This window comes from Paroedura picta, chromosome 3 (genome assembly GCF_049243985.1).
Source record: "Paroedura picta isolate Pp20150507F chromosome 3, Ppicta_v3.0, whole genome shotgun sequence".
NCBI classification, from domain to species: Eukaryota; Metazoa; Chordata; class Lepidosauria; order Squamata; family Gekkonidae; genus Paroedura; species Paroedura picta.
This window is the reverse complement of record NC_135371.1, coordinates 46333451-46356343: the sequence shown is the minus strand read 5'-3', so window position 1 is coordinate 46356343 and position 22893 is coordinate 46333451. Positions and strand designations below refer to the sequence as shown.

Genomic DNA, 22893 nt, shown 5'->3' with positions numbered 1-22893 from the left:
TCTTCGTAAAATTTAATGCATACCCTTGCAAGCTGTAGAGATGCTATATGAAAGAATGATAATTGGGAAAACAATTCACCAGATACAATAGTTGCCATGAAAATGTGCATTTGGAAGCTAGTCTAAACCTTTACACTCAATAGCAAATGACATCATGACTATGGCTTTCTGAAGTCCCTTGGGATTAGCTATGCCAGGCATATTCAGATGGTTGTGAGTCAAATGTAAATATTGTAGCAATTGTTTATAGTGTGGTAGAAAGGTTTAAAGATTTACTAAGATACGTACACTTTTTCTCATGCTCATTTATGCTGTGGTATGGTTTCTTCACTTTGTCTGTTATTTTAGAATATGGTAATCATTCTCTTCTCTTCTGCTATGTAAAACAGACCTCTCTTTGATTTTTTCTTGGAACTGTCTTGTATAAAGAAAGAAAAAACACATGCACTGCTTGCCTAGCCTTAATGCTAAGCTAAAATGGAAAACACATAGGAATTATGTTGGTCTGAATAATTATGAAGGGTTTTTCCCCCTTCTTATATGGCATGAACTTTTTCTTTCTGAAGGTTTTAATTTGGCACAATTCAAAATGAGGCATTTGCAACTTGAATTCAACTGAATGTATGATATCCAGAGATTGGTTTTCTAGTTCATTGCAAAGTGCATTAAAATTCTGGAGATTTTTAAAGGTGCACTACAACCGGTAGACTTCTCACGAATAACTGTGAAATGAGTTTTCTGATTTAAGAAGAACTTATAACCTAATAAATATTTAGGATTGCAACCTTAATTTGTTCCATAATTCTAAATTCTATGTATATCTCAGTCATAAAGTGAGAAATCCATGGAAGTTCAGAATCATTTAACAGTTTTTCCATGAAAAGAAGAGATATGGGGAGGTGCTAGAGGGCTGATCATACTCCACACAATTTGAAACACTTGTTTGGGGATTATACCAGGGACTCAATTTCCTTGCCTTCATTCTCTTGTGTGGTATAGTTGGGAGGGAATAGTTTAGCATTTTGGTTTGCAAAAATGCCAAGGCTAACTTCTAAATCTTGGCATTTAATCTTTATGCTACATTTCCTACTATCTTGGATTGTTCTTCAAAATATATTGCATATATGTTTGTGTACGTGTATAAACTAAGAAAGATACAACAGAGTAGCACAGGGAAATATACGGTATGGAATAGGGATGGGCATTAACTGGGAAAATGTAGTTCAGTTTGGTTCATGCCTCTTTGAGGGAGCCATAACTTGAACCCCATACGTGCAATCCTCACCAAACTTGTGGGAAAGGCAGAAAAGTCAGGTAGAGATCCTCTCCATGTTTGGCTTCTCTAGTTTGCACCAGATCCATTCTGTACCTTCTGTACCTTCCTGAACTTACCAAACCTGCATTGGTCAAAATGACAAGTGGTTCGGGAGTGTAAGTATCCTCAGTATAAAGCAGTATCTGCTCTCTCCTTCTGTACCCTTCAAACAGGGAATAGATTTCAACAGAAGTGAGGGTTTTATAGCTAGCCTAGGGAAGTAAAACGTCTGATGTTCACCATGTTCTTTGTTCTAATCACAGCATTAAATGGAACAGAATTAATTATTGCCCAGTCACAAATTTATAATGTTCATGAGCCTGAGTAAATTGGCAGACAAGGTTGTCCAGACATCTTCATCATGATTTTGTTGATATATTCAGGAAAAAAACGCTGACAGCAATGCACAAAGTCAGGCTTTGAGGCATCAGAAAGAATAGAAGCTATGCACAGCTGCACATATACTCACTGGAAATCAGTAGCATGACTTTTAGAAATGTTTCTAGTTCATCGTGAATTGCCTGAACATCTGGAATGTTGCGCAGACAGCCGCAGTTTGACCCATGAAAACACTTAATCAGGATATGATTTATACATAGTTAATATTCTTAGGTCTCTCATTTCTTTTGTTTTGGCTGTAGATAGTTATATTTATTATTGAGCACTAGCAATAATAGTAACTAATGTTACTAATGTTACTAATAGTAACATCTGCATAAGACACTCCTAAAATCTCATTTGAAATACTTAATTCCAAAATACACAAGTCAATTAAGCTTTGACTTGTATTTCTGTACCTGCAGAAAGTAAATGCGTTTGCATGTAGGAGATGGTCCTTTCATTGTTGCCGTTGTCATCATTGTCGTCGTCATCATCAATTGTGAAGTACAACAGAAAACAGTTCAAACCTTTCCATGATGACTCTTTGATTTATAGAGAAGTTGTTTATCACATTTAGATCTCTTCTCTACTAACAGAGTTATCAATCCTATCATAGAGCCCTTTAGTTATAAAAAATGTAATGTTCCTTTTCTTTTTAAAAAAGAATCACCTATTATATGTGACCTTTTAGCTTTTTAATGAGACCACTTCCTATAGAGATGAAATGCCAAAGATTTACCCTGAGAGCTCATTCCCAGACTGCCATATTTTCTGTGACTAAAATTGCAGTTTGAAGGTTTATATGTTTACTCCCGAGATGAACAAGGATATGCCAAGAATCTGGAAATAATTAAGCATGCTCATGTCTGGTTCATTTATAGATAAGCTAATAAATCCTTCCCATGTTGCACATTTAGTCAGAGAAGTGACTTCTGGGACTGTTCCTCTAGCATGGGAAGTAGCCCTGTGTGTCACAGATAAGGAGCTATTTCCATCCTGATTTTGTCTTTTATCCAAAACATACCAAGATTCAGAATTCAGCAGGGTACAGATATCAGTTTGCAGTAGAGAGTTTATGAGCTTCACAATATCTGTCGGAGATTCATCCAATAAGTCCCACAACCCTGAACAAAATTGCATGAACTGGCTAGGGTGTTTTTCAGGTTTTGCCAGAGCTAAATGTTTTGAAATGGGGGGATGGGGTTAAAAGGATGACCAATTAAAACCTTAAGGAAAGAGTTAAAGCAGCATTAAGTGCTAGATATGGATTCATATAGTTTGTAGACTGGAACTATTTTTTTTGTGGCAGAATCATGCATTTCAATTGTCCCTGGTCATTCAGTGGTAGTTCTTGTTTTCTAGTTTCTGGCAAATCAGTAACAGTTCCAATTGAGTCCTGAGTGGGGAACTCTCTTTTTATTGTTATGTTTTATTTATTTTATTTATTTATTTCTTAAATCTATTCCTCACCTCTCCCTGGAGGCCCGAGGCGAGTTACAATGCTCACTTTTGCTTTCAAGGTATTCACTTAGGTTCACTCAGCAGAGACAGGTATCTTCAAAGCAACATCTGTATATTAACAAGAAGTGATAAGAATGGGAGCAACTACTTTCAGGTGTACAAGCGGTCTGTGAATCTAACTAACCATCAGAATCCAGTAGGGACTCTCCAACCCATGTGACTAAGCCAGCTCATACAAAAGTCAGAGAGAGAGATTGCTCCTTTGTAATGTATGTATAAACATACTTTATTTATAATCTTATTGTGACCCATTATGCATGGTGGCAGGTACGGTTGCTGCCGTGCTGTTGCAGTGGGGCACAAACCCCGCCACCCCCCGTGTACGGGGGTGGTGCAACAGCCCCTAGAAGCACCAGGAGTGCTTTGAAGTGGCAGCAGTGGTGACGGCAGCCATCATGGACATGGGGCCCCCACTGCACAATGGTGCGATGGTGGGGAGCAGCATGGTGGGGGCAGGAGGATGCCCCTGTTGGCTCCTCCCTGCAGGGGCACTGTAGGTCAGTGGAGAAGCCAGGCTGAAAGCCCGGGTCCTCTGATTATGCACAGGGCTAGCCCGACTTAGCCCTTAGACCCAGGCCTCCAGAAGAATCTGCTTTTTGTTAACACGGGTCTTCTGAGGGCCTGGTCAGGCCAGGCCTCAGATGGTGGTGACATTATGTATAACTGTCGCCACCATCGCGGGCATTCTGGCCCATGCATAATCAGTCTATGAGTAGCTAAAACTGAATATATGAATGCCATTGTGTCATTCAGTCCAAAACAGCTTTGTAGAAACTCACAGCTTGATCTTTCATCTGCAGCTGCTGAGAATATTTGGAGCTGTCATTTATACCTTATAGGATAATACCAATTCAATTTTGATTAAAAATGTTATTGACTTTAAACCAGTGGAAAATACATTCTGGCAAACCAAATACATGCAGCAGATAGTAGGCAGAAAAGAACCTTTAGCATTGTGTAATTGAGTTCAAAACATGATCTTCTATATGTCACTTGGAATGGTGTAATTATGTTCTTGTTTCTGTCATTAAAATGGTGAAAGTTATGGAAGTGGTCCGTCCCATTAGACCTCCATGAAAGCTCCATGGCTTGTGATCTCAGCATGAACAGTTTAGTGCTTTCACATTTTGCTTTGTGGTGAGTAATTGTCTCATGAGTGGTATGACAAGGTTACCTGATTCTGATGAAGGATATCCTGGTGATGCTTCCTGTCCCCCACCATTGCTCAGTGGAGCATTGAGGGGGGGAAGAAGATGTGGAGAATTGAACAGACTTGATGTTTTAGAAATCAACATGTTTTAGGAATTTCAAAATCTCTGTGGTTTTACCCAAAATAATTAACAGAAGATTTGGAAAGTGATACAAGCAGACTTATCTAGATAGGAAAAAAATAACATTTAATGTCTACAAAGAATTTCTGCAATCCAAATAAATGTACTGCTAAAACTAATGTTTTAAAATTTAATTTTTTAAAATTTAAAGTGTTACCTACACATATAGAAGAAAAATGCCAGAGGACTGGCAGAGAGAGATTAATGTTTATTTGGAATGGTAAGAAACCCAGAGTAAACTTTAAAATATAGCAAGATGAGATTTAGAGAGGATGATTAGCAGTTCCAAATCTAAGATTCTATTATCAAGCAGCAGGCCTGGTCTAGATTATGGAGTGGATTAAAAACCCAAGAGAAAGAACAGTAAAACTTGAGTCAGTGGACTGGAATAAGTCTTACACAGTTATTTGTGAATTAAGAAATCAATCAAAATGATTGAAGAAGCCATATAATTAGAGAGGAACATTTGAGAATATGGTTTACCTGCTGGAACGTACTAAACCATTCACATTCTCCACATGTCCTCAATAGAAGCCTATAATAAATACACAAGAATAAAAGTTACTTTTTAATGTATGGGAACATGGTAAATGATAGGGGGAAGATCAGGTATTGGCAAGATATTAAAATGAAGGAATAAGTATTCAATATTTGCTATATTATCAGTCAGTTTCAAGGCTAAAGAATATTTCAACAGTGGATTATAACATATAAAGATCATTTACTATGATGGACATACAAGAGGTTACTCTGACTAGAAACAGAAGAACAATATGCAATGATGGCAAAATTAACAATTTATCTGAGAAAGTAGATCACGAAATTCGAAGAGTTTTGGACTGTGCAAGCAGAGCCAAATTTAGAATGAGAAGTAGTTAAAAAAAAATTGTACATGAATGTATTGAAATGTAGAAGCAGAATGTGAATACATTTAAATGTAATATCTTGAATATAAATGTATAAAGAAGTAGATCCTGAGCAGAAGTATGCTTCTTATTATGAGATATATAACAGATTTTCTTTCTATATTCTGATATATTTCTTATTGTTAAAAAATATATCGAGTAAATAGAGGTGGCCAAAAAATATAATACTAAAGATGTAGTTAAGATGAAATCAATAATGTAAATGTAAATTTTGGAATTTTAAACCCAAGGTATTGAATACCCCCAACAATAGGATTTTAAGAATTCTAAAAATTATAGTGCTTTTTGTTTCATATACCATGTGTTACAAAATTATTTTCTATATACATAATTGCAGTATGCAGCCCCTTTTTAGTTCTTTATCCCCTTCCTAACTTTATATATGTGGTTTTACAATAGATTTTTTTGAAAGTCCTAGCAAATCATGGCATCACTTCCTTATATAAAATAGGAAGTAATACCGAAGCATCAATTGACATCAATATCAATATTTTCAGATTCCTAGAGTGTTATAAACAGGAATTGATGTAATTAAGTTCTAAGAATTTCAAAAACATTTATGGTTTTACCATGTAGATTTAGAAATTTTTAAAGTATCATAAAATCACTTCCGGTTTCACCTTAGAAGTCTCCACCCTCTCAATGTTCCTTATGATTTCTAGCCAAGGACTGGCAACTATAGTAAGGTGACCAGATTTTCCCACTTTTGGAGGGACATCTGGGGGTACCTGGCCAATTGTACTTATGTTGAAATTAAAATATATATATTACAATACTATTTTTGCGTTCTATGTGTTCTATGAAACTTTTTGTTGCTCCATGTAGACCAAATTTTTAATCAAGAACCCCCTCCCCCCCTGTCAATGGTGTCCCACTTTACCAATGTTAAAATCTGGTTACTTTAAACTACAGGTATGGCCTTTTTTGGTAATAATTTTGAAAATTTTCTAATAAAGAATTCTATGAAGGATACTATATATTAGTATGTAAAGTTAATTGACATTCAAACTGTGTTATTTAAAGATAATGCCTACTTTGATTATAGTTGTTTTTTTCAGTTATACAGCTTGTATGCACTTCGTATTCTGCACTGCACAAGGTCCAAAAATTGCCTTCTGTGGACTCTGATACATGTTGTAAATTCTATTCCATTGTATTCTTTCGTACTGAATGTAATGCTTGCCTCAGCTCTGGTTTAGATGGTCAATAATATCTGTGACAGCTCCTTAATTGCTACATGTATTTGAGCTGTTCTTCAGCAATTATATTTCACATTCCTGTCAGTGTACCTGTTTGTCCAAGGACTGTGTTTATATTAAATAGCAATAAAAAGTCTGATAGCAACTGCAGAAATGGCAGTAGAACAAATTGTACATGTGGCATTCTTGTCAAAATGATGGAGGAAAAAGGTTCTAATTTTATTGCAAAGGTCATTACCAGGAAACTTTTCTGCAGCAGCCAAATCAAAAAACACTTTTCCAGAAACCGGGGATATTTTTATGCTTTCTGATTCTACCTCTACAAGATAGCAAGCATTTTTGTAAAGTGTGCTGTTGGTGCACCTCAGAAATAATTCAGTTTCTTCCTAAGTACCAATGAGTATATGCAATAATGCACAGAAATCAAGGTTATCCTATTGGGAAAAGAGCTACAAATACAGTTGTTCAAAAACTGGTACAAAACATAGCCCATTATAGTTTTCTGAGGAGCTATATTTTGGACCAAAACATCTATCAACTCTAAAAAATAGTAATCTGGTTAAATGGGGGGGGGAGCGCTAACAAAAAAGAGTCTCAAATAAAAAGCTTTTGCACTTAACAGCTGGATTTCTTAACATGGCTGCTTAGCTGAGGCCAGATCACTTCTGCATGAAGAAACCCCACGTAACGGAAAACATATCCATAAAGTTTTGCATAGTGTTCCTGTGGTGACAGGATCTAAATAATGCAAAGTGGGCTTAAAATGAGGGTGCAAGTGAAATAAGGAATGTATTATAAGGATCGGTTTTGCTAAAATAAAATGTTTTTTGATATTTGAAGCTGCCACTTCCTAATTGTTTTGCATATTGTGCTATCAAAGAAATGTACCCCTATCTTGTAAGTGACTTTTTCACAGTTCCAACATCTTCTCTTAAACAGAGGAACACTTTTCTCTCCCCCCACCCCCCAAAAAAACTTTCAGAGCATTTCAAAAGCACTGCCAAAGAGGTGCTGTCATAATTGCTTAAAGAGGCTCAGCTGGCAGCCTCAACCCCACTACTTAAGGAGCTCCAGCTCTACTTCTTGTAGGCTGGATGAAAAGGATCTCACAGCCATTGGTGCCTTGTGAAGTTGTAGTAAGGATACTCCAACAGGAGATCTTTAACCGCTCCTAGCAGAGCGGATTAAATAAAGCAGTAAGGGCCCCGAGAGTGGGCCCTGTCCGGGATGAGGAAGGGTGCCGATAGGCCCCTTCCCCTGGACTGACCATCGGAGGGACCAATTGGCAGGCACTTTGCGCCTGCCGATTGAGCCCTGCAATTGTCAGTCCGGCGGCAAGGGACCAGTTGCGAGCCGCCCACAGCACGGCTCGCAATTGGTCCCTTGCTGCCGGACTGACTAATCAGGAGGCGCAAAGCCCGCCGCCAAAGATCTGGCCCATCGACTGTGGCCTCGCCTCCTGCTCCACCGCCGACTTCTACTCCATTGCCCGCACACGCCAAGGTAGGCCCAGGACGAGCCGCCAGCAGCTCACATGCCACCCCATGCCCACCCTGATTTAATATGTCCTTAATAATGGAGTGACACCCAGTATGCATTGGTAAGCTTTGTCCTTTCCAAACAGATACAAATCTTCCCTTGGGAAAATCCAGGGACTTTCAAATTGTACCATTGTTGGAGAGACATTCAGTTTCCATCCATGATATCTGGATTCTGTATGATTTTACTTTTCATAATGTCTGCTAATATTTAGAAAAGTATTTCATGCCAAGAAACACATTTTTAAAATACAGTATATTGTTTTATTATGAACAGTCTATTCTTTTTTTATGCTTGTAAAAATACATATTTAAATGAAATCTTAGTTCCAAGACATGTCGCTGAGATTTTTCACTGCTTCTCTCTCCCCTGACCACTCCCTGTTCTTAATGAATGTTAGGATAGAAAACAGTTCACCTCTTTTACATTCTATTAAGATTACCCATTAAATTATATACTTCAAAATAAGCCATTATCTTACAAGCCATTGGAAATGCTGTGTCAAATGCTGGGCATAGGGCATGAGTTTCTCTGCATGGATTAATGATTTATAGTTGATTACTAAGGTATTATGAGCTTTTTAACTATTATTTTCAACAGTTCCAAGTGCTATGAATATTTTGGCACCAACCCATATGGAATGGAATTGCCATGTAGCCTGGGCCTTTGGCAGATAGTATCCCACTTTTATGAGAATACTATTGTTTCCCTCCCCACAATCTAAGTAATTAATTTGAAGCCAGTAAGTAACTGCAGTTTTGGGCTATAGTTCAACTTCTGACTACTTAGGGGCCCCAGTGTTTCATTACTTAATAACTGTCTGTGGGTGCTGGGAATACATTTGTGATATATATGAACTAGAAATGAAGCCCATTTTAGGCAGGCATAAAATGGGCGCTAGGCAGCCGGCCCGCGGGGAAGCCTTCAGAGGGTGAAGGCTTCCAAGGGGCTGGCACGCGGCTGCAAGGCAGGGGCAAGCAGGGGCGTGTTCTGGGGAGCGGGAACAGGCTGGCCGCATAAGAGAGGCGGTCAGGCTGTTCACAGGGTCGGGAGAACATGGGCGAGGACCTACCAACCCAGGAAGGATGCGGGGATTGGGCGAGGGCTTGCAGTAGGGGCGCGGCTGCAGCGAGTCGGCGAGGCATCAAGAGTCGGTGATAGAAGGGCCGCGGCAAGGTGGGGAGGTGGTGACGGGTGGGGATTCGGTGCGGGACCTACCGGGCAGCAGCTGTGTTCGTCGGGTGCAATGGGTGACCTGCGGGCGGCAGCGTCGCAGGCCGGCAGCGGTGGGGGAGCCACGGGAGGGAGCGGCAACATTGGCAGAAGGGCGGCGGCGGCAGGCAAGGCCCGGCCGGCAGCGGCAACGTTCCAGGAAGGGTTGCGGCGGCTAGGTAGGCATGTCTGGGAGCGACAGCGGCTGGTGAGCGGCGGTGGCGCCGGGCAAGGTCCGGGCAGGAGCAGCTAGGGGCGGCGAAGGGTGGCGGCTAAGGGACACGGTGTGCCAGGCCCTTTCCCGGGACGTTGGGAGATAGTGTGGCTGGAAAGGAGCAGAGCCGCCGCGTCGAAGACGTGGCGTCCCTGCTCCTTTCCCTGCAGTGAGCCGTTGTGTATGGCGGCCAAGGAGGCAATGGGGAGGAGCGCTTTGCACGCCTCTCCATTGCCTCCTTGGTCCAGGATTGACACTCGGAGGGGCGAATCAGGAGCCGCTTTGCGGCTCCTGATTCGCCCCTCTGAGTTTTTATCCTGGACAGTGCCCGCCCTAACTCCTCCCAACTTGCCCTTACTCTTTTATTTAATAACTGCGGAGTGGTTTACAGATTGTCTAAATAAATAGTGAATATTTATTTGTTATTGTTTATTTAGTGTCAATTTATATGTTGTCTCTCCACACACCTCTTGCAGGTGGGTCATAAAGTAAAAACAATTCAACAATTAAATAAGCAAAAGAAGCATAATCAAAAGAAAAGTGAAGGACTCAGTAATAGTGAAGAAAACACAGCCTAAAATGTTTACACTGCTCTGCGGGAGCAGTATAAATAAAAGGGTAAGTGGGGTAGGGATGGACCCGGTCCATGATGGGGAAGGGGGCCGATCGGCGCCTTCCCCCAGGCCGGGGCCAGGAGGCCAATCACGCAGTTGCTGATTGGCCTCTGGGCCCCGGCCGGACGAGTCCCCAGCCGGGGCAGCCCGGTGGAGGCGGTGGGGGGGAGGCTTCGGCCGTGGCAAGAGGACAGCCCCGCTGCATCATATACATGGCGGGGCTGGCTCTTTGCCGGCCCTGAAACCCCGCAGCTGACCGGGAGAGAAAGGTTTCGGCCTGGCCAAAGAGACAGCCCTGCCATGTCACAGACGCAGTGGGGCTGTCACTTTGCCTGCCCTGGAGTCGGTGGGAGGTGGGCGGGGAGCGAAGCTTCAGAGGGCCCAAGGAGATGGCCGAATGTCCAGCTTCTTTGGCCGCCTTGAAGCCAAGCGATCAGGAGCCCAGCTCCTTTGTCTGCCTTGTAGCCAAGCGATCGGAAACCCGGCTCCTTTGTCTGCCTTGAAGCCGAGTGACCAGGAGCCTGACTCCTTTGTCTGCCTTGAAGCCAAGCGACCGTGAGCCTGGCTCCTTTGGCTGCCTTGAAGCCGAATGACCGGGCAGGAGGGGGGCTGGGGAGAGGCTTCAGGGCAGCCAAAGGAGCCAGCCAAAAGCCTGGTTCCTTTGGCTGCCTTGAAGCCGAGCAATCGGGCGGGAGGGGGGACACCCCAATGAGGGCTCCTAGCCCCTGCTGTATTTAAGGTACAGCGGGCTTAAGTTCTAGTGGTGCCCATAAAACAGGCCATAAAATACAACTAAATGTTATGGAATGCTTCAGTTTAAAGGTTGGCTAAAAGCTATTATTTGAGAAGTAAAGTAGTTGCCAGGTGAGGTTCAGGCAGGTGGGTATTCCAAAGTGAGCCCTGACTGTAGTTGCCATCCACTTCACCTCTGCAGAACAAGATGAGGGAGTCCTTTCCTAGGTTGAATGGTGAGCCTCTGTCCCTTCTAGCTTGCCTCTCTGAACATTTATCATATCCTTTGCAATGTAGCTTTGTATGATTACCAAGATTGGCGAGGTTTATTATCCTTTATAGCTGCAGATTACCACTTCAGATACCCCAATGGCTATTCCTACTATTCCTAGAGGCAGACTAATGAGTATCTGATGCTCCATTTTCCTTTCCTTTACAATGTGGTACAGGTTATTCTATTAGCCTTCCAGAGTCCTTTGAAGATTCTGAGGTGTATCCTTGCAGATGAAGCTGTCAGACTGATTATTCATAGGGGGAAATGGCTGGGCTGGTGCTCACATGGCAGTGGGGCTAATCCCCTCTTACACATGAAATCGCCACTGGCCCAGCTCCCACCTGGGCCTGGCTCAGATTAGGGCCTCTGGTGCCCCACGGTAAGGGAACATGGATAGTTTCCACCTTCCCTTTTGCACTGTGGGCACTACCAGCAACCAGGCTGGGCCAAGCCCATGCACACAGGGAAAAGTTGGGCCTTCTGGGACAAGCTTCTCCCGTGCCCATGGTGGCCCAGCAGAGACAGAAAATGCCCCCATTCCACTTTGTGGTGCTTCACATTGCTGCAGAGCCAAATGGGGGTGATTTTGTCACTTTCATGAAGGTGGGATTGTGTTGTGGCACAATCCCACCTTCGTGAAAATGAAATCTCCTACCTGCCGCTACAGGTAGAACTTTTCCACCATGGCTGCATATGCACACATAGAATACTCAGATGGACCATGTCCAGCACCCTGCGTAATAGGTCTCAGTGAACTGATACAACTGCCCACAGTAGTCACTTTTCAGTTTCCATTGTCCAATGCTCGATATTTTTTTATCTTCTACCCTTCCAGATAAAATACATCACACTCATGCTTGTAACAATGGTTAGATCTCATTTGGCAGCCCTTTATATTTCATAAGTATCATGCAAAATACCTTTCAATATGAATTACCCATCTCAAGGTTCCTCACTTCTTTGTATTCTTTTTATAGATCCTGCTATTGTGAATGGAGTCTATTGGTCTGAGTCACTGAACAAAGTTTTTGTTGACAACTTTGACCGTGACCCTTCCCTTATATGGCAGTACTTTGGAAGTGCAAAGGGCTTTTTTAGGCAATATCCAGGTAAGCAGATACAAAGGTTCCCTACTTCCTTTTTTTTCTTAGCTGAGCAGCTCCTTTTTCTTCCTGTTTGTTTCTTTGTCTGTCTCCACTCTCTCTTTTTAAACAAATATAGCTATATTCTGACTTAGTTTAGAATTCTGGGGAACTGAAAAACCCTTTGTTGGTATATGTCTGAATAGTGCACATTAGAGGTTTATATTGATTCACAACATATAAAGTGTTTTATATCATTTTAATGGGGAAATGATCATATCAGATTGTCAGAAAGGTTTCAGTTTTACACTTGGTAGGTGAAAAGGCAGCAAGAATGATGGAAACTTCATAATTATATATAAGAAATAGTTATACAATGCATTTTATATACATTTTTTCTATCGTGTTGTATTTTTTGAGAGACATCACTCTCAACTGTCAGACATAAGCTTATTTGTCACAAAATTACTATGTCTGTGGAGGCAGTAATATACACAGAGGTTCCAGTTTTCCTTCTTTAACACCTGATAGTCATCACTCCCCCTTTGCAAAGAAGAAAACAGGCATAAAAAAGTAAACATTCAGACAACAAAATGGAAGAAAACAGGCCCTAGCTTTATTTACAGCATTGTGAAGATGGATGGGACTAGCAACAAATCTCTTTTAAATATTTATTTCCTCAACTGGGAAAGTGTCTGCCGTTAATCACTAACGTTAATGTTTTTATTCCTCTTGTGTGTTTGTGAACTGTCCAAAGGACTGATTTTGTTATTCTAGCAAGGAATTTCCAATCTTTATTGTCGTGCTGCATATTTGTTGTGGTGCTGTTTCCCAATTTATTACTACTTTATTTTTCTCTCCTTACATCTGCACTGTTATGATTCTTGTTTCATTGTCTGAGGAAGTGTGCATGCGCATGAAAGCTCACACCTTGAATAAAACTTGGTTGGTCTTAAAGGTACCTACAGTGAGAATGTGGGTATTTCAGAGAAAAAAGTATTACAAATGTCACTGCTGGAGAAAATTACTGCTGTTTGAAAAGGCTGAGGGCACAGTAATTGTGCATAGTAATTGTGACCATGTCTTTCTCGATTCACTTTGTTTGTTCCCTCCCATTGCCTGCTATTGCTAAGAAACAGAAGAATGTCTATGCTGGGAGATTAGATTCTCTTTGGCCTGCTGCTGTGCCAGTAGAAGTGCTATTCCCTATAAACTGCTAGCTCTGTATTGAAATTCCTCCCCTCCAGGATAAAATGGTTCTGCGATAAGATATCATTGATTCTCATGCATACTCAAAGACAGCAGACGTTCTTCTTTTTTGTCTTGGTGGAAACAGCTGAAAGCCTTAGGATATCACTCCTGCTGCAGCAGCATTTGAATTTTTAATAGAAAGGAAACTTTAATTTTGCTCGGGAGTTTAGCAAACATGACTTCAGGCTGCAGTAGTGCTGACGCTGCAGCTGTGGCAATAAAACTATGTAAGTGAAAATGAATGATGACATAAACAGCTAATTTTTAGGGAACTTTATTTCCTGTTTTTTTTTTAAGAAATACATTAAATATTATCACACAATCTCTGCTGCCAAATATTCAGTTTAGCCAGTAATTATACATTGATATTTACCCAAAGTAAGGGGAGGGGGAAGCTGTGGTTTAGGCTATTAAATAATTTCGCAGTCTCCTTTTCATGTATATCTAAGGATAAAACTGGACATTAGTGTTCCTTACGGCAGCGGTCAGCAACCTTTCCGTGGCGGCAGACCGCCGCCACGGGGTGGGGGGAGAGGGCAACCTTGGGCACCGCACATGTGCAGCAGCGCTGCACAAATGCACATGTGCGGACTTGCTGCACATTCGCGTTTGTGTCCATCAGGGCAGCAAACTTGCACGTGCGGCAGCACCGGCGCGCATGTGACTTTGCGCTCCCTGCGGGGGGCAAACACGCATGCACGGTGGCACTGCACATGCACATATGCACAATACAGCTGCGCGTGCGCGTTTGCGGTCCTGCCGGACACAAACGTGCATGTGCGGCAAGTCTGTGCATGCGTGGCAGCGCGGCCAGCATGCCGGTGGCCGCAGCTCCCTCTCCCCCCTCTCCTGAAGCAAGAAGCTTGCCGGGCCACAAGCTAATCGGCCGCTTCGGCGGCCAATATGCTCGTGGCCTGGCGAGCTTCTCACTGCGGGGGGGGGCGGGGAGAGGGATCTGCGGCCCGGCACTGAGGCCTTCATGGCCCAGCACCGGGCCGCGGCCCGGGGTTTGGGGACCACTGCCTTTCGGGACACCACAGGTCATGGCTGGGTGGCCCGAGAATCCCAGCACTGCCGATTTTGCACAGCGCCAGGCCGCCGCAGCCCCAGCTTATGCAGGAAGCTCTGGAAGATCCCACATTCGCTTAACGTGGGTTTTCCAGAGCCCTGTGCCAGGAGGCGCCCACACTTGCAGTGGCAACGTGCATTCTCACTGATTTTAACCGAAGCGCTGCTGCCGCCAGTGCGGGACTTATGTCCCATTCATAATAGGCCGTAGAGAAAAGCGGCATATAAGAAGAAACTTTTCTTCTTCCTGGGGTACTTGCTCCCCTTTTGACCTGCCCTAGTTGCTGGCCAAAGCTTCTGTGGGCTCCACTGGGCCTGCGTGGCCTTACCACAAGTTGTGATTGCCTCACTTGAACCTAGTTTCTTGGCTCTGTCCTTGGCCTTCTCAGACTGTGTTGCCTCTCTGTCTTTTGCCTGGTCTGAGCCATCTCACTGAATCCTCCATGATGACTCCTGCTGCTGGTGTACGAGGGCACTGGTACACGAGCAAGTTCCACAAGACCAAGAGGCTGGGCTCCCCGTGTGAGGAACTGCCATTGAGGTGGGACAGTCTCCTTAGCAGTCATCCTAAAGTCAAACATTGAGACTATGGATGCTTTCTATGTACTGTGGTTTGAAAACAGGCAATAAAGGTACTGCTTTAGAACAAATAAAAACAACTTTAATTTGGGGATCTAATCTCCTTGTTCTTTGTGAGGACTAGCATATTATAGAATCCTTGTCATTTTCAGGTCATTTGAGAAAGATTCCATAACATAAATGGTGTAATTATTATATTGTGCAAGGAACATTTTTAGTAAGTCTTTCAATCAATGAAAATAGCAGACTTCACTTCCAAATTCAGAATGACATTTTGATTTGCTATAATCCAGTGTTTTCCCCCTTTCCAGGTATTAAATGGGAGCCAGATGAAAATGGAGTCATTGCCTTTGATTGCAGAAATCGAAAATGGTAGGTCACGGTCACCCACTAAGCGTTTCAAAGACAGTAAAGAACTAAAATCTTATAAGCTCATTTTTTCCTTCTTCCTGGCCTAGGTACATTCAGGCAGCTACTTCTCCTAAAGATGTGGTAATTCTAGTTGATGTCAGTGGCAGCATGAAAGGACTCCGTCTGACAATTGCGAAGCAAACCGTGTCATCTATTTTGGATACCCTTGGCGATGATGATTTTTTTAACATAGTTGCTGTAAGTATTTCTAGCTTTCTGACTTTTAGGAATTGGATGAGGGGAACATATTACTGTGTTACACTTCCCCCAACTGTGTATGAAGTAGGGATGTTTGATTTGATTCACATTGACTGAAAAGTTCCCAAATAAGCCTTGATTTGGACACAAGTCAACCAAATCCAGTTCGAATTGCCATTTCCCAGTAAGTTTAAATGGCTGAATAGGCCTTGTTTGAATTGCTGAATTGCAATTTGACACAATTCAGTAATGTGAACAAGTGGCCATGTAAATTTTAAAGGGAAAGAAAAGGGGGGAAAGTTGACCTTTTTGTCTTTTTCAGGCTCAGGGGGTGTGGGAGTTTGAGGTAGAGGGACCAAACTTGACGTGTGGGTGCAAGAGCCTCTTTTCAGAAGATCCCCAAATTACAAAAAGATTGGACCAGGGGATCCGATTCTACGGACTCCCAAAAAGGGGTGCGCCCATCTGACCTCCATTATTTTCTATGGTGAGAATTTATGAACAGACCGGAAAATCTGTTTTCTTTTCATCATAGGAAATAATGGGTCACTCAAATAATGCCTAGTCCAATTTTGCAACTTGTGGGTTCTTTTGAGGAGAGGCTTTCACTTAATCAGAACAAACCATGGGTGATTTGTTAGAATCAGATTTGGTCCAAATCACTTTGAACTGAATCTGAAAGTTTCCATTCCCCCCCCCCCCTTTCATATCCCCAGTGTGCAGTAGTAGAGGTCAGACTCAGGTCTTCTGCTTCTGTAGGAGATGAACCATAGAGATTAAGATTCAGAGCAATATAAAAAATAACTGTTTAACAAATTTGAAAAATATGTTAAAATTAATTGACTCCTACCCATCCAGAACCCTGAAGAAACCCCAGGGTTTCAAGAAACCCTGATTGAGAAAGCCTGTTCTAGTTTAAAAACTATTCCAGAACAGATATTGACATTAAATAATCTAGATTCTCCCTAAGTGGACTGAAGTGCTAATGAACATATGTTGTTTGCACATGTACAAAGGTTTCATGTTCAGTTCAATGGATGCCATAGTTCATAGTGCACTACCCTTTGTGCTTCCCCAAATTTAGCTTGAAATTTTGCTTACATAGGAGCTCATGCAATGGCTCAGCAGGCATTAATGTTAGAAGAAGTCATTTGAGCATTTACAAATATTAGAGGTCACAAACATCAGGCATAATCATGGAAAATTAAATTAAAAACTGAAGTCCCAAATCCTGAATCCCAGACATCTGAATTCTGCAAGTTCTTCTTAAAATTAATAAGTAATCTAAAACAGATATGCTCATTCTAATTTTAGTTTTATTTCGTTTATAAGGAATATCTTTGATCAACATCAGCAGAAGCAGTAATGTTTGAGAGGGTCAGGAACTTGCTTTATAATAGGAGATAGAAAGAGAACGTATTATTGTCAGAAATCTGATGGATATACAGACTATCAGGCTGGAACCCTGATTTTGCAATTTGTGGTGTGCTCACAACCACCCAATACATTACTCTTCCTGCTTTTACTGTGTGCAGTTGCCTGTTCTCCAGAATTTATGAATAATTGCTGCAATCTCCAAAAGAAATCAAACACTACACCATTGACATCACAGTGTTAGAACTCAAGGAACTGCAAGAAGCATTTAATTCCTACAGCAGGCAAATAATCCAAGGCAGTGTCCACAAACTTTTATATTTCTAAATTGACAGATGTGCTGGCAAAAAAAAATCACTGAACACCTATCCTATTATTTTGTGGAGCATATTTGTCTGACCAGGCCAGCCTTAACATAACTCCAGAAGAGAGAAGAGCCATTATCGGGTGATATGATCAGGTCGACTCACCCACCCCTTCCCCAAATGGCTAGTGATAGGCCTGGAGGGGGCAGGAAGGGGAGAGCTATGCTTCCTTACCATGTTCTGCAGGATTGCTCCACTTCTGGGATTTCTCAAAGCCTGAAGAATGTTTCAGGAGTTTCTCAATGGCAAAAAAGTTGAGAAAGGCTGAATTAGAAATTTGGTTGCAAACTCAGGGAGCAAATCTAAGCCAGCCTACTCTGAAGGAAATCCCATTTTATTAAATGAGACTTATTTTCAGGAAAGTGTACTTAAGAATGCAGTGTCAGTTGCCTATAACATGCTTAAAACTGTCATGCATATTGCTACTTCAGTCATGCATATTGCTACTACTTCTTTATTTGTTTACGGTCATTTAGACCAAAATTTTATATGCACTACTATACAATAGCAGTTTGTAAAATGGAGGTTAAAAATGCATCAACAATAAAACTTAAAACTTGTCCACCATAAAAGCCAACATTTAGAAGCATTAACTGCCACTGACTATTTTACAAGGATAAAATGAGCCGTAAAAGCAATAAAACTAGTAAAGCTGTTAAAATATAAAACAAAAGACAAGATTAAGAGACGTGCGATAATATCTACTAACCAAAAAAAACATAAGATGTTCTGTGGACCTATTATAGCACAGGTTGTCCAGGCAGAAATAAGGAAGCTGATAGGATCTTTGAAATCAAGTAAAGCTCCTGGGTACGATCTAGTACCCCCTGATTTAATAAAGAGAAACATTGATTGGTGGATACCAGTACTAGCCAAGCTCTTCACAGTAATTGATAGATCAGGCAGACTTCCGAAAGGGTGGGAGGTCGCAGTGGTGGTCCCAATCTACAAAAAAAGGTGACAGGAATGACCCACAGAACTATAGGCCTATAAGTTTATTGAGTACTGTAAGCAAATTATATGCAAGGCATTTAAGTTGGAAATTCCAATGGCTAGGCTACTGTATGCTAGTTGACCACCTGACAGCTAAATATTCATCTAAAACAGTGTCCTCCCTTTATGAGCCAGTTTGGTGTAGTGATTAGGAGTGCGGACTTCTAATCTGGCATGCTGGGTTCGATTCTGCGCTCCCCCACATGCAACCAGCTGGGTGACCTTGGGCTCGCCATGGCACTGATAAAACTGTTCTGACCGAGCAGTGATATCAGAGCTCTCTCAGCCTCACCCACCCCAAAGGGTGTCTGTTGTGGGGAGAGGAATGGGAAGATGACTGTAAGCCACTTTGAGCCTCCTTCGGGTAGGGAAAAGTGGCATATAAGAACCAACTCTTCTTCTTCTTCATATTGCCTTCATTGATTTTAAATCTGCATTTGATTCTATTTCTAGAAATTTGCTATGGGCCAAATTAGAAAGGACATCCATTGACAGACGTCTACTTTTCTTAATTAAAACCTTATACAAAAACGCAGCTATTAGAGTTTACTCCTCAAGGTCATTTAACTAATATAATTAACTCTGGAAAGGGAGTTAAGCAGGGCTGAGCCCCTCTCCTTTTCAGTTTCTTCATACACACAATATTGGCTACTCTCTGAAGAAACCAAATTTCCACCCACCAAAAGTTGGGGAAAGACACATCTCACTTTTATTATACGCTGATGACTTAGCCATATTTACCAGAACCCCTATAGGACTGAGAAGAGCCTTAAGAGCACTAAACTCCTACTGTCAATTGAATAGCCTGGTAATTAACCATGATAAGACCAAGATCATGGTATGTGGTAAGAGACCTAAATCTCATATCTGGAGACTTAATGACGCCCTAATAGAACAAGTCCAACAGTACAAATATCTTGGCGTTATTTTCCAGGCAACCTATTCAAGATCTGCCCATATTAATAACATCTCTTTAAATGCACAGAAAAGTGCAGGTGCAATTAAAAAATTCTTCTGGCAGAAAGGAGGCCGCTACATTCCAGCAGCAATTAACATCTTCAAGGCTAAGGCTCTTGCTCAGCTAACATATGGGGCTCCAATTAGTATAACAGGCAGATTGGGCAGTCTAGAAAAGGTCCAGTCTAAATTTCTGAGGGCTCTGTATCTGCAATGAGGGTCAACTGGAGAACACAGAACACATGTGCAGGCTGTATAATCATATTCGCACAGGTGCATTAGTACCAATGCTTATAGAATGCCCTCACGACCTGAGAAAGCATCGCCTGCAAATATTGCTATCAGATACAGATAATCTGCTAACTACTGCTACTACTAGAAGGTGTAGCAGTTCTCAGAATCCAAATTTATACTATGTAAGCGATAGCAGGCAGTTAGCTAAGAATATCTTCTTATTAACTGATAACTACTGATTATATTATTGTTACTAAAAGCTTGCATAATACAAAAGCATGATTATTAGGAAAGATGTATTGTCCTCCAACAACACTGTAATCAGCTCAGATTCTCTAAATACATTTTAAAGGGCCAAATGTGCCAACCTAATAATTAAAGTATTACAATAGATGTGTTTAGTAGTTAATCATGATGCTTATCAGTGATTGTACCACGCATTGTGCATTCTCCCCAAAAAAGCAAAACAATGGATTTAAGAAAATAGCTTCCTGACTTGTAGAAAGACTGCAGATTGTTGATTTTCAGGGTAGTAGAGTCAATTTATGTATGAAAGTTGTAAGTCACCTTTCTCAAACAAAGGATTTGTGGCAGTTTAAATTGAAATTTAAAACCAATACAGTTACAAAATGAGTATAAGAAAACAGCCCTCCCAAAACCACAAACCCATCACCACCAATTCCAGAAAATCATTTTTATTTTCATCATAGATAGAAAGGCTTTTCTATACAGTTATGCCTTGCAAATTTTCTATAAATTTAAACAAATGATAAAACAAATTCAGAAAGGCCATTGGTTACTGTGAAGAGTCATAACAATATGTGTGCTTTAGCCATGTCCATGTGGATGTACCTAATTTCCAATTTGGTTGCACTTTTAGACTAGGACAGCTTGTGTACGTGGAAGAAACCTATTTTAAAAAATTTGGCTTGGACTCTATGCCCTGCCTAATAAACTGCACTGAGCCTTTGGGAAGAGCAGTATAGAAATCAATCAATCAATCAATCAATCAATCATCTGAGCAAAGACCAGCCTAAAGTGAAATGTAGAAATCTCAAGAAAAGTGACAAGATTCCTTACTCATGTGTGTAAGACAGAATGAGACCTTGAACATGGTGAAAAGAAATACTTTTATTGAGGTGAATAATAAGCACGTTTAAGCAGTCAGGATAATACCAGGAATATATTAACACTAGCAAGTAACTCAGAATGCACACATTTAGATGACTATTCTAGTCACTCACATATGCTATACTATATACAGGCAGTCATAAAAAATAAAGGAGAAGAGGCTAGAGAGGGTGAAGCAGGAAGATGATGGATGCAAGTCTTATAAACTTTCTATGAAGGACTACCAGGTCCCTACAGACAGCCAGCAAGGGATGGAGGTGGACTTATCAGGAGCAGGGAATTTTATACTATGTGTCAGCAATGTGCCCATGTGACTTCCAACATGACCCAGAAGTGTCATGTAGGCATGTTGGAGATGTCAGGGCAAAGCTCTGATTTTGAACAAAATAGAGTTTTTGCCCCAAAACCAAAGCATTGTCCAACATCCCCAGTATGCCTACATCACTTTGGAGTTATGCATACACAATGATGAAATGTCAGGTGTTCCTCCCCCTTTTTTGGGGGGGGTTACATCCTTCCCACCAGTCAGCTGATTAGTGGCAGAGAGGTGGGGCCTGAAAGCAGGTGACCCCTGCCCCCACTGAGTGGAGGAGTGTCTGGCATTCCTGTGTCTATGTGAGCAGGACCCAGATAGACTGCAGTATCCTCCGGTTGAGGCCTCAAATGTCTGGGCAGTCAAGAATCCAGAAAGTAAATCCAAGGGTTTGAGCAGCAAAGAGGCAGAAGTATGTAATATGTGTCAGGAGCAAAAAATATTTGTAGATACATGCTGGGGATGAAAACAGCAGAAGTACATACTTTGGACTAGATTCTAGTAGCTGTTATTAGGACTTGGGGGGCCTGAATAAGCAAATTTCTGTGGAAATAAAGTTGGGGAAAATGCCAACTTTTTTTTTTTTAAGACAAGAAGAGGATCCAGTAAAGCTACTGAAGTTCTAGTTGACTGTAAGAGACAGTCCAAGGCTGGGCCTTACTGAACAATATCACTTCTGTCTTGTGTGGATTCATTTTCATTCTGTTTCCCACCCCCATGCATTTGACAGAGGCACCCTAGAATAGCGATCCCCAACCTGTGGGCCGCAGACCACATGTGGTCCTTCGACTAATTGGAGGTGGGCCCTGAAGGACGCCTTCTCCCCCCCCCCGGCCCTTTACTTCATCCCCCCAGCCCTTTACTTCATTGTTGTGGTGTGTCTGTATCTTATTTTGAAGGGATGTTTAAACATTACCATAGCGATCAGAGAGCATTAGGGCAGTGGTTGAGAGTAGAGGAGTAAACTACCCCCCCACCGGGCCTCAGTAAAAGGCGTTGAGTGGTCCCCGGTGAGTGGTCCCTGGCGTTGAGTGGTCCCCGGTGATAAAAAGGTTGGGGACCACTGCCCTAGAACACACGGTAAAGGTTTACAGTGGAATCCTAAGAACACTTCCTTGAGAGTAAGTTCCACTTAGCCATCCTCGGTTGCATTCCAAGAATTTCTTTCCTATGTATATGATCTGTGCTTTCAGATAATGGTCTGACACAATTTTTATATGCAGTTCCTTGAACAAACCAGCATGCATTTGCTCCACACAAAGATGTTTAGTCTAATGAACAATCTTTTTCTTGTGTTGGGGTTATATTTTGGAGTGGCCATAGCCATTAGAAGTATGCACTTGGATATTATTGAACTGAATTCAAATCTGATATTTCTGGTTTCAGTTTGGGGATATCCAGAATGACCCAAAATTTCCCCAAAAGTCTGGGAATAATAGAAAACACATCTGCTGGAGGTTGCAAGTTATTGATTGGCAGCAGAAGCAGCAAGCAGTCCAGTCCAGCTGGCCTGTGGTGCAGCAGCCCATTTAAACATCCTTTTAATTTTAAAGGATTGATATTTTCAGAGGGTGGCATAAAGGTAAAGGTAGAGGTATCCCCTGTGCAAGCACTGGGTCATGTCTTCAGACAGCATTTCTGCTGCCTTACCACCCTGCGCCACAAGAGGCTCTTCAGAG

General features: G+C 41.8%; 1 protein-coding gene across 4 annotated transcripts in view; it reads left to right on the top strand.

The window, feature by feature from the left end:
- The window catches only part of CACNA2D3 (calcium voltage-gated channel auxiliary subunit alpha2delta 3), a 774612-nt gene that overhangs the window by 352580 nt on the left and 399139 nt on the right, over window positions 1-22893 (top strand). For all 4 annotated transcript variants that reach the window (XR_013229020.1, XM_077325515.1, XM_077325514.1 and 1 more), the window contains 3 exons: window positions 12236-12367; window positions 15550-15610; window positions 15697-15847. Coding sequence is in view for 3 of the 4 variants with exons in the window: in XM_077325515.1 (XP_077181630.1) it covers window positions 12236-12367; window positions 15550-15610; window positions 15697-15847 (344 nt within the window). In the remaining variant the exon portion in view is untranslated. The remainder of the gene's footprint in view (window positions 1-12235; window positions 12368-15549; window positions 15611-15696; window positions 15848-22893) is intronic.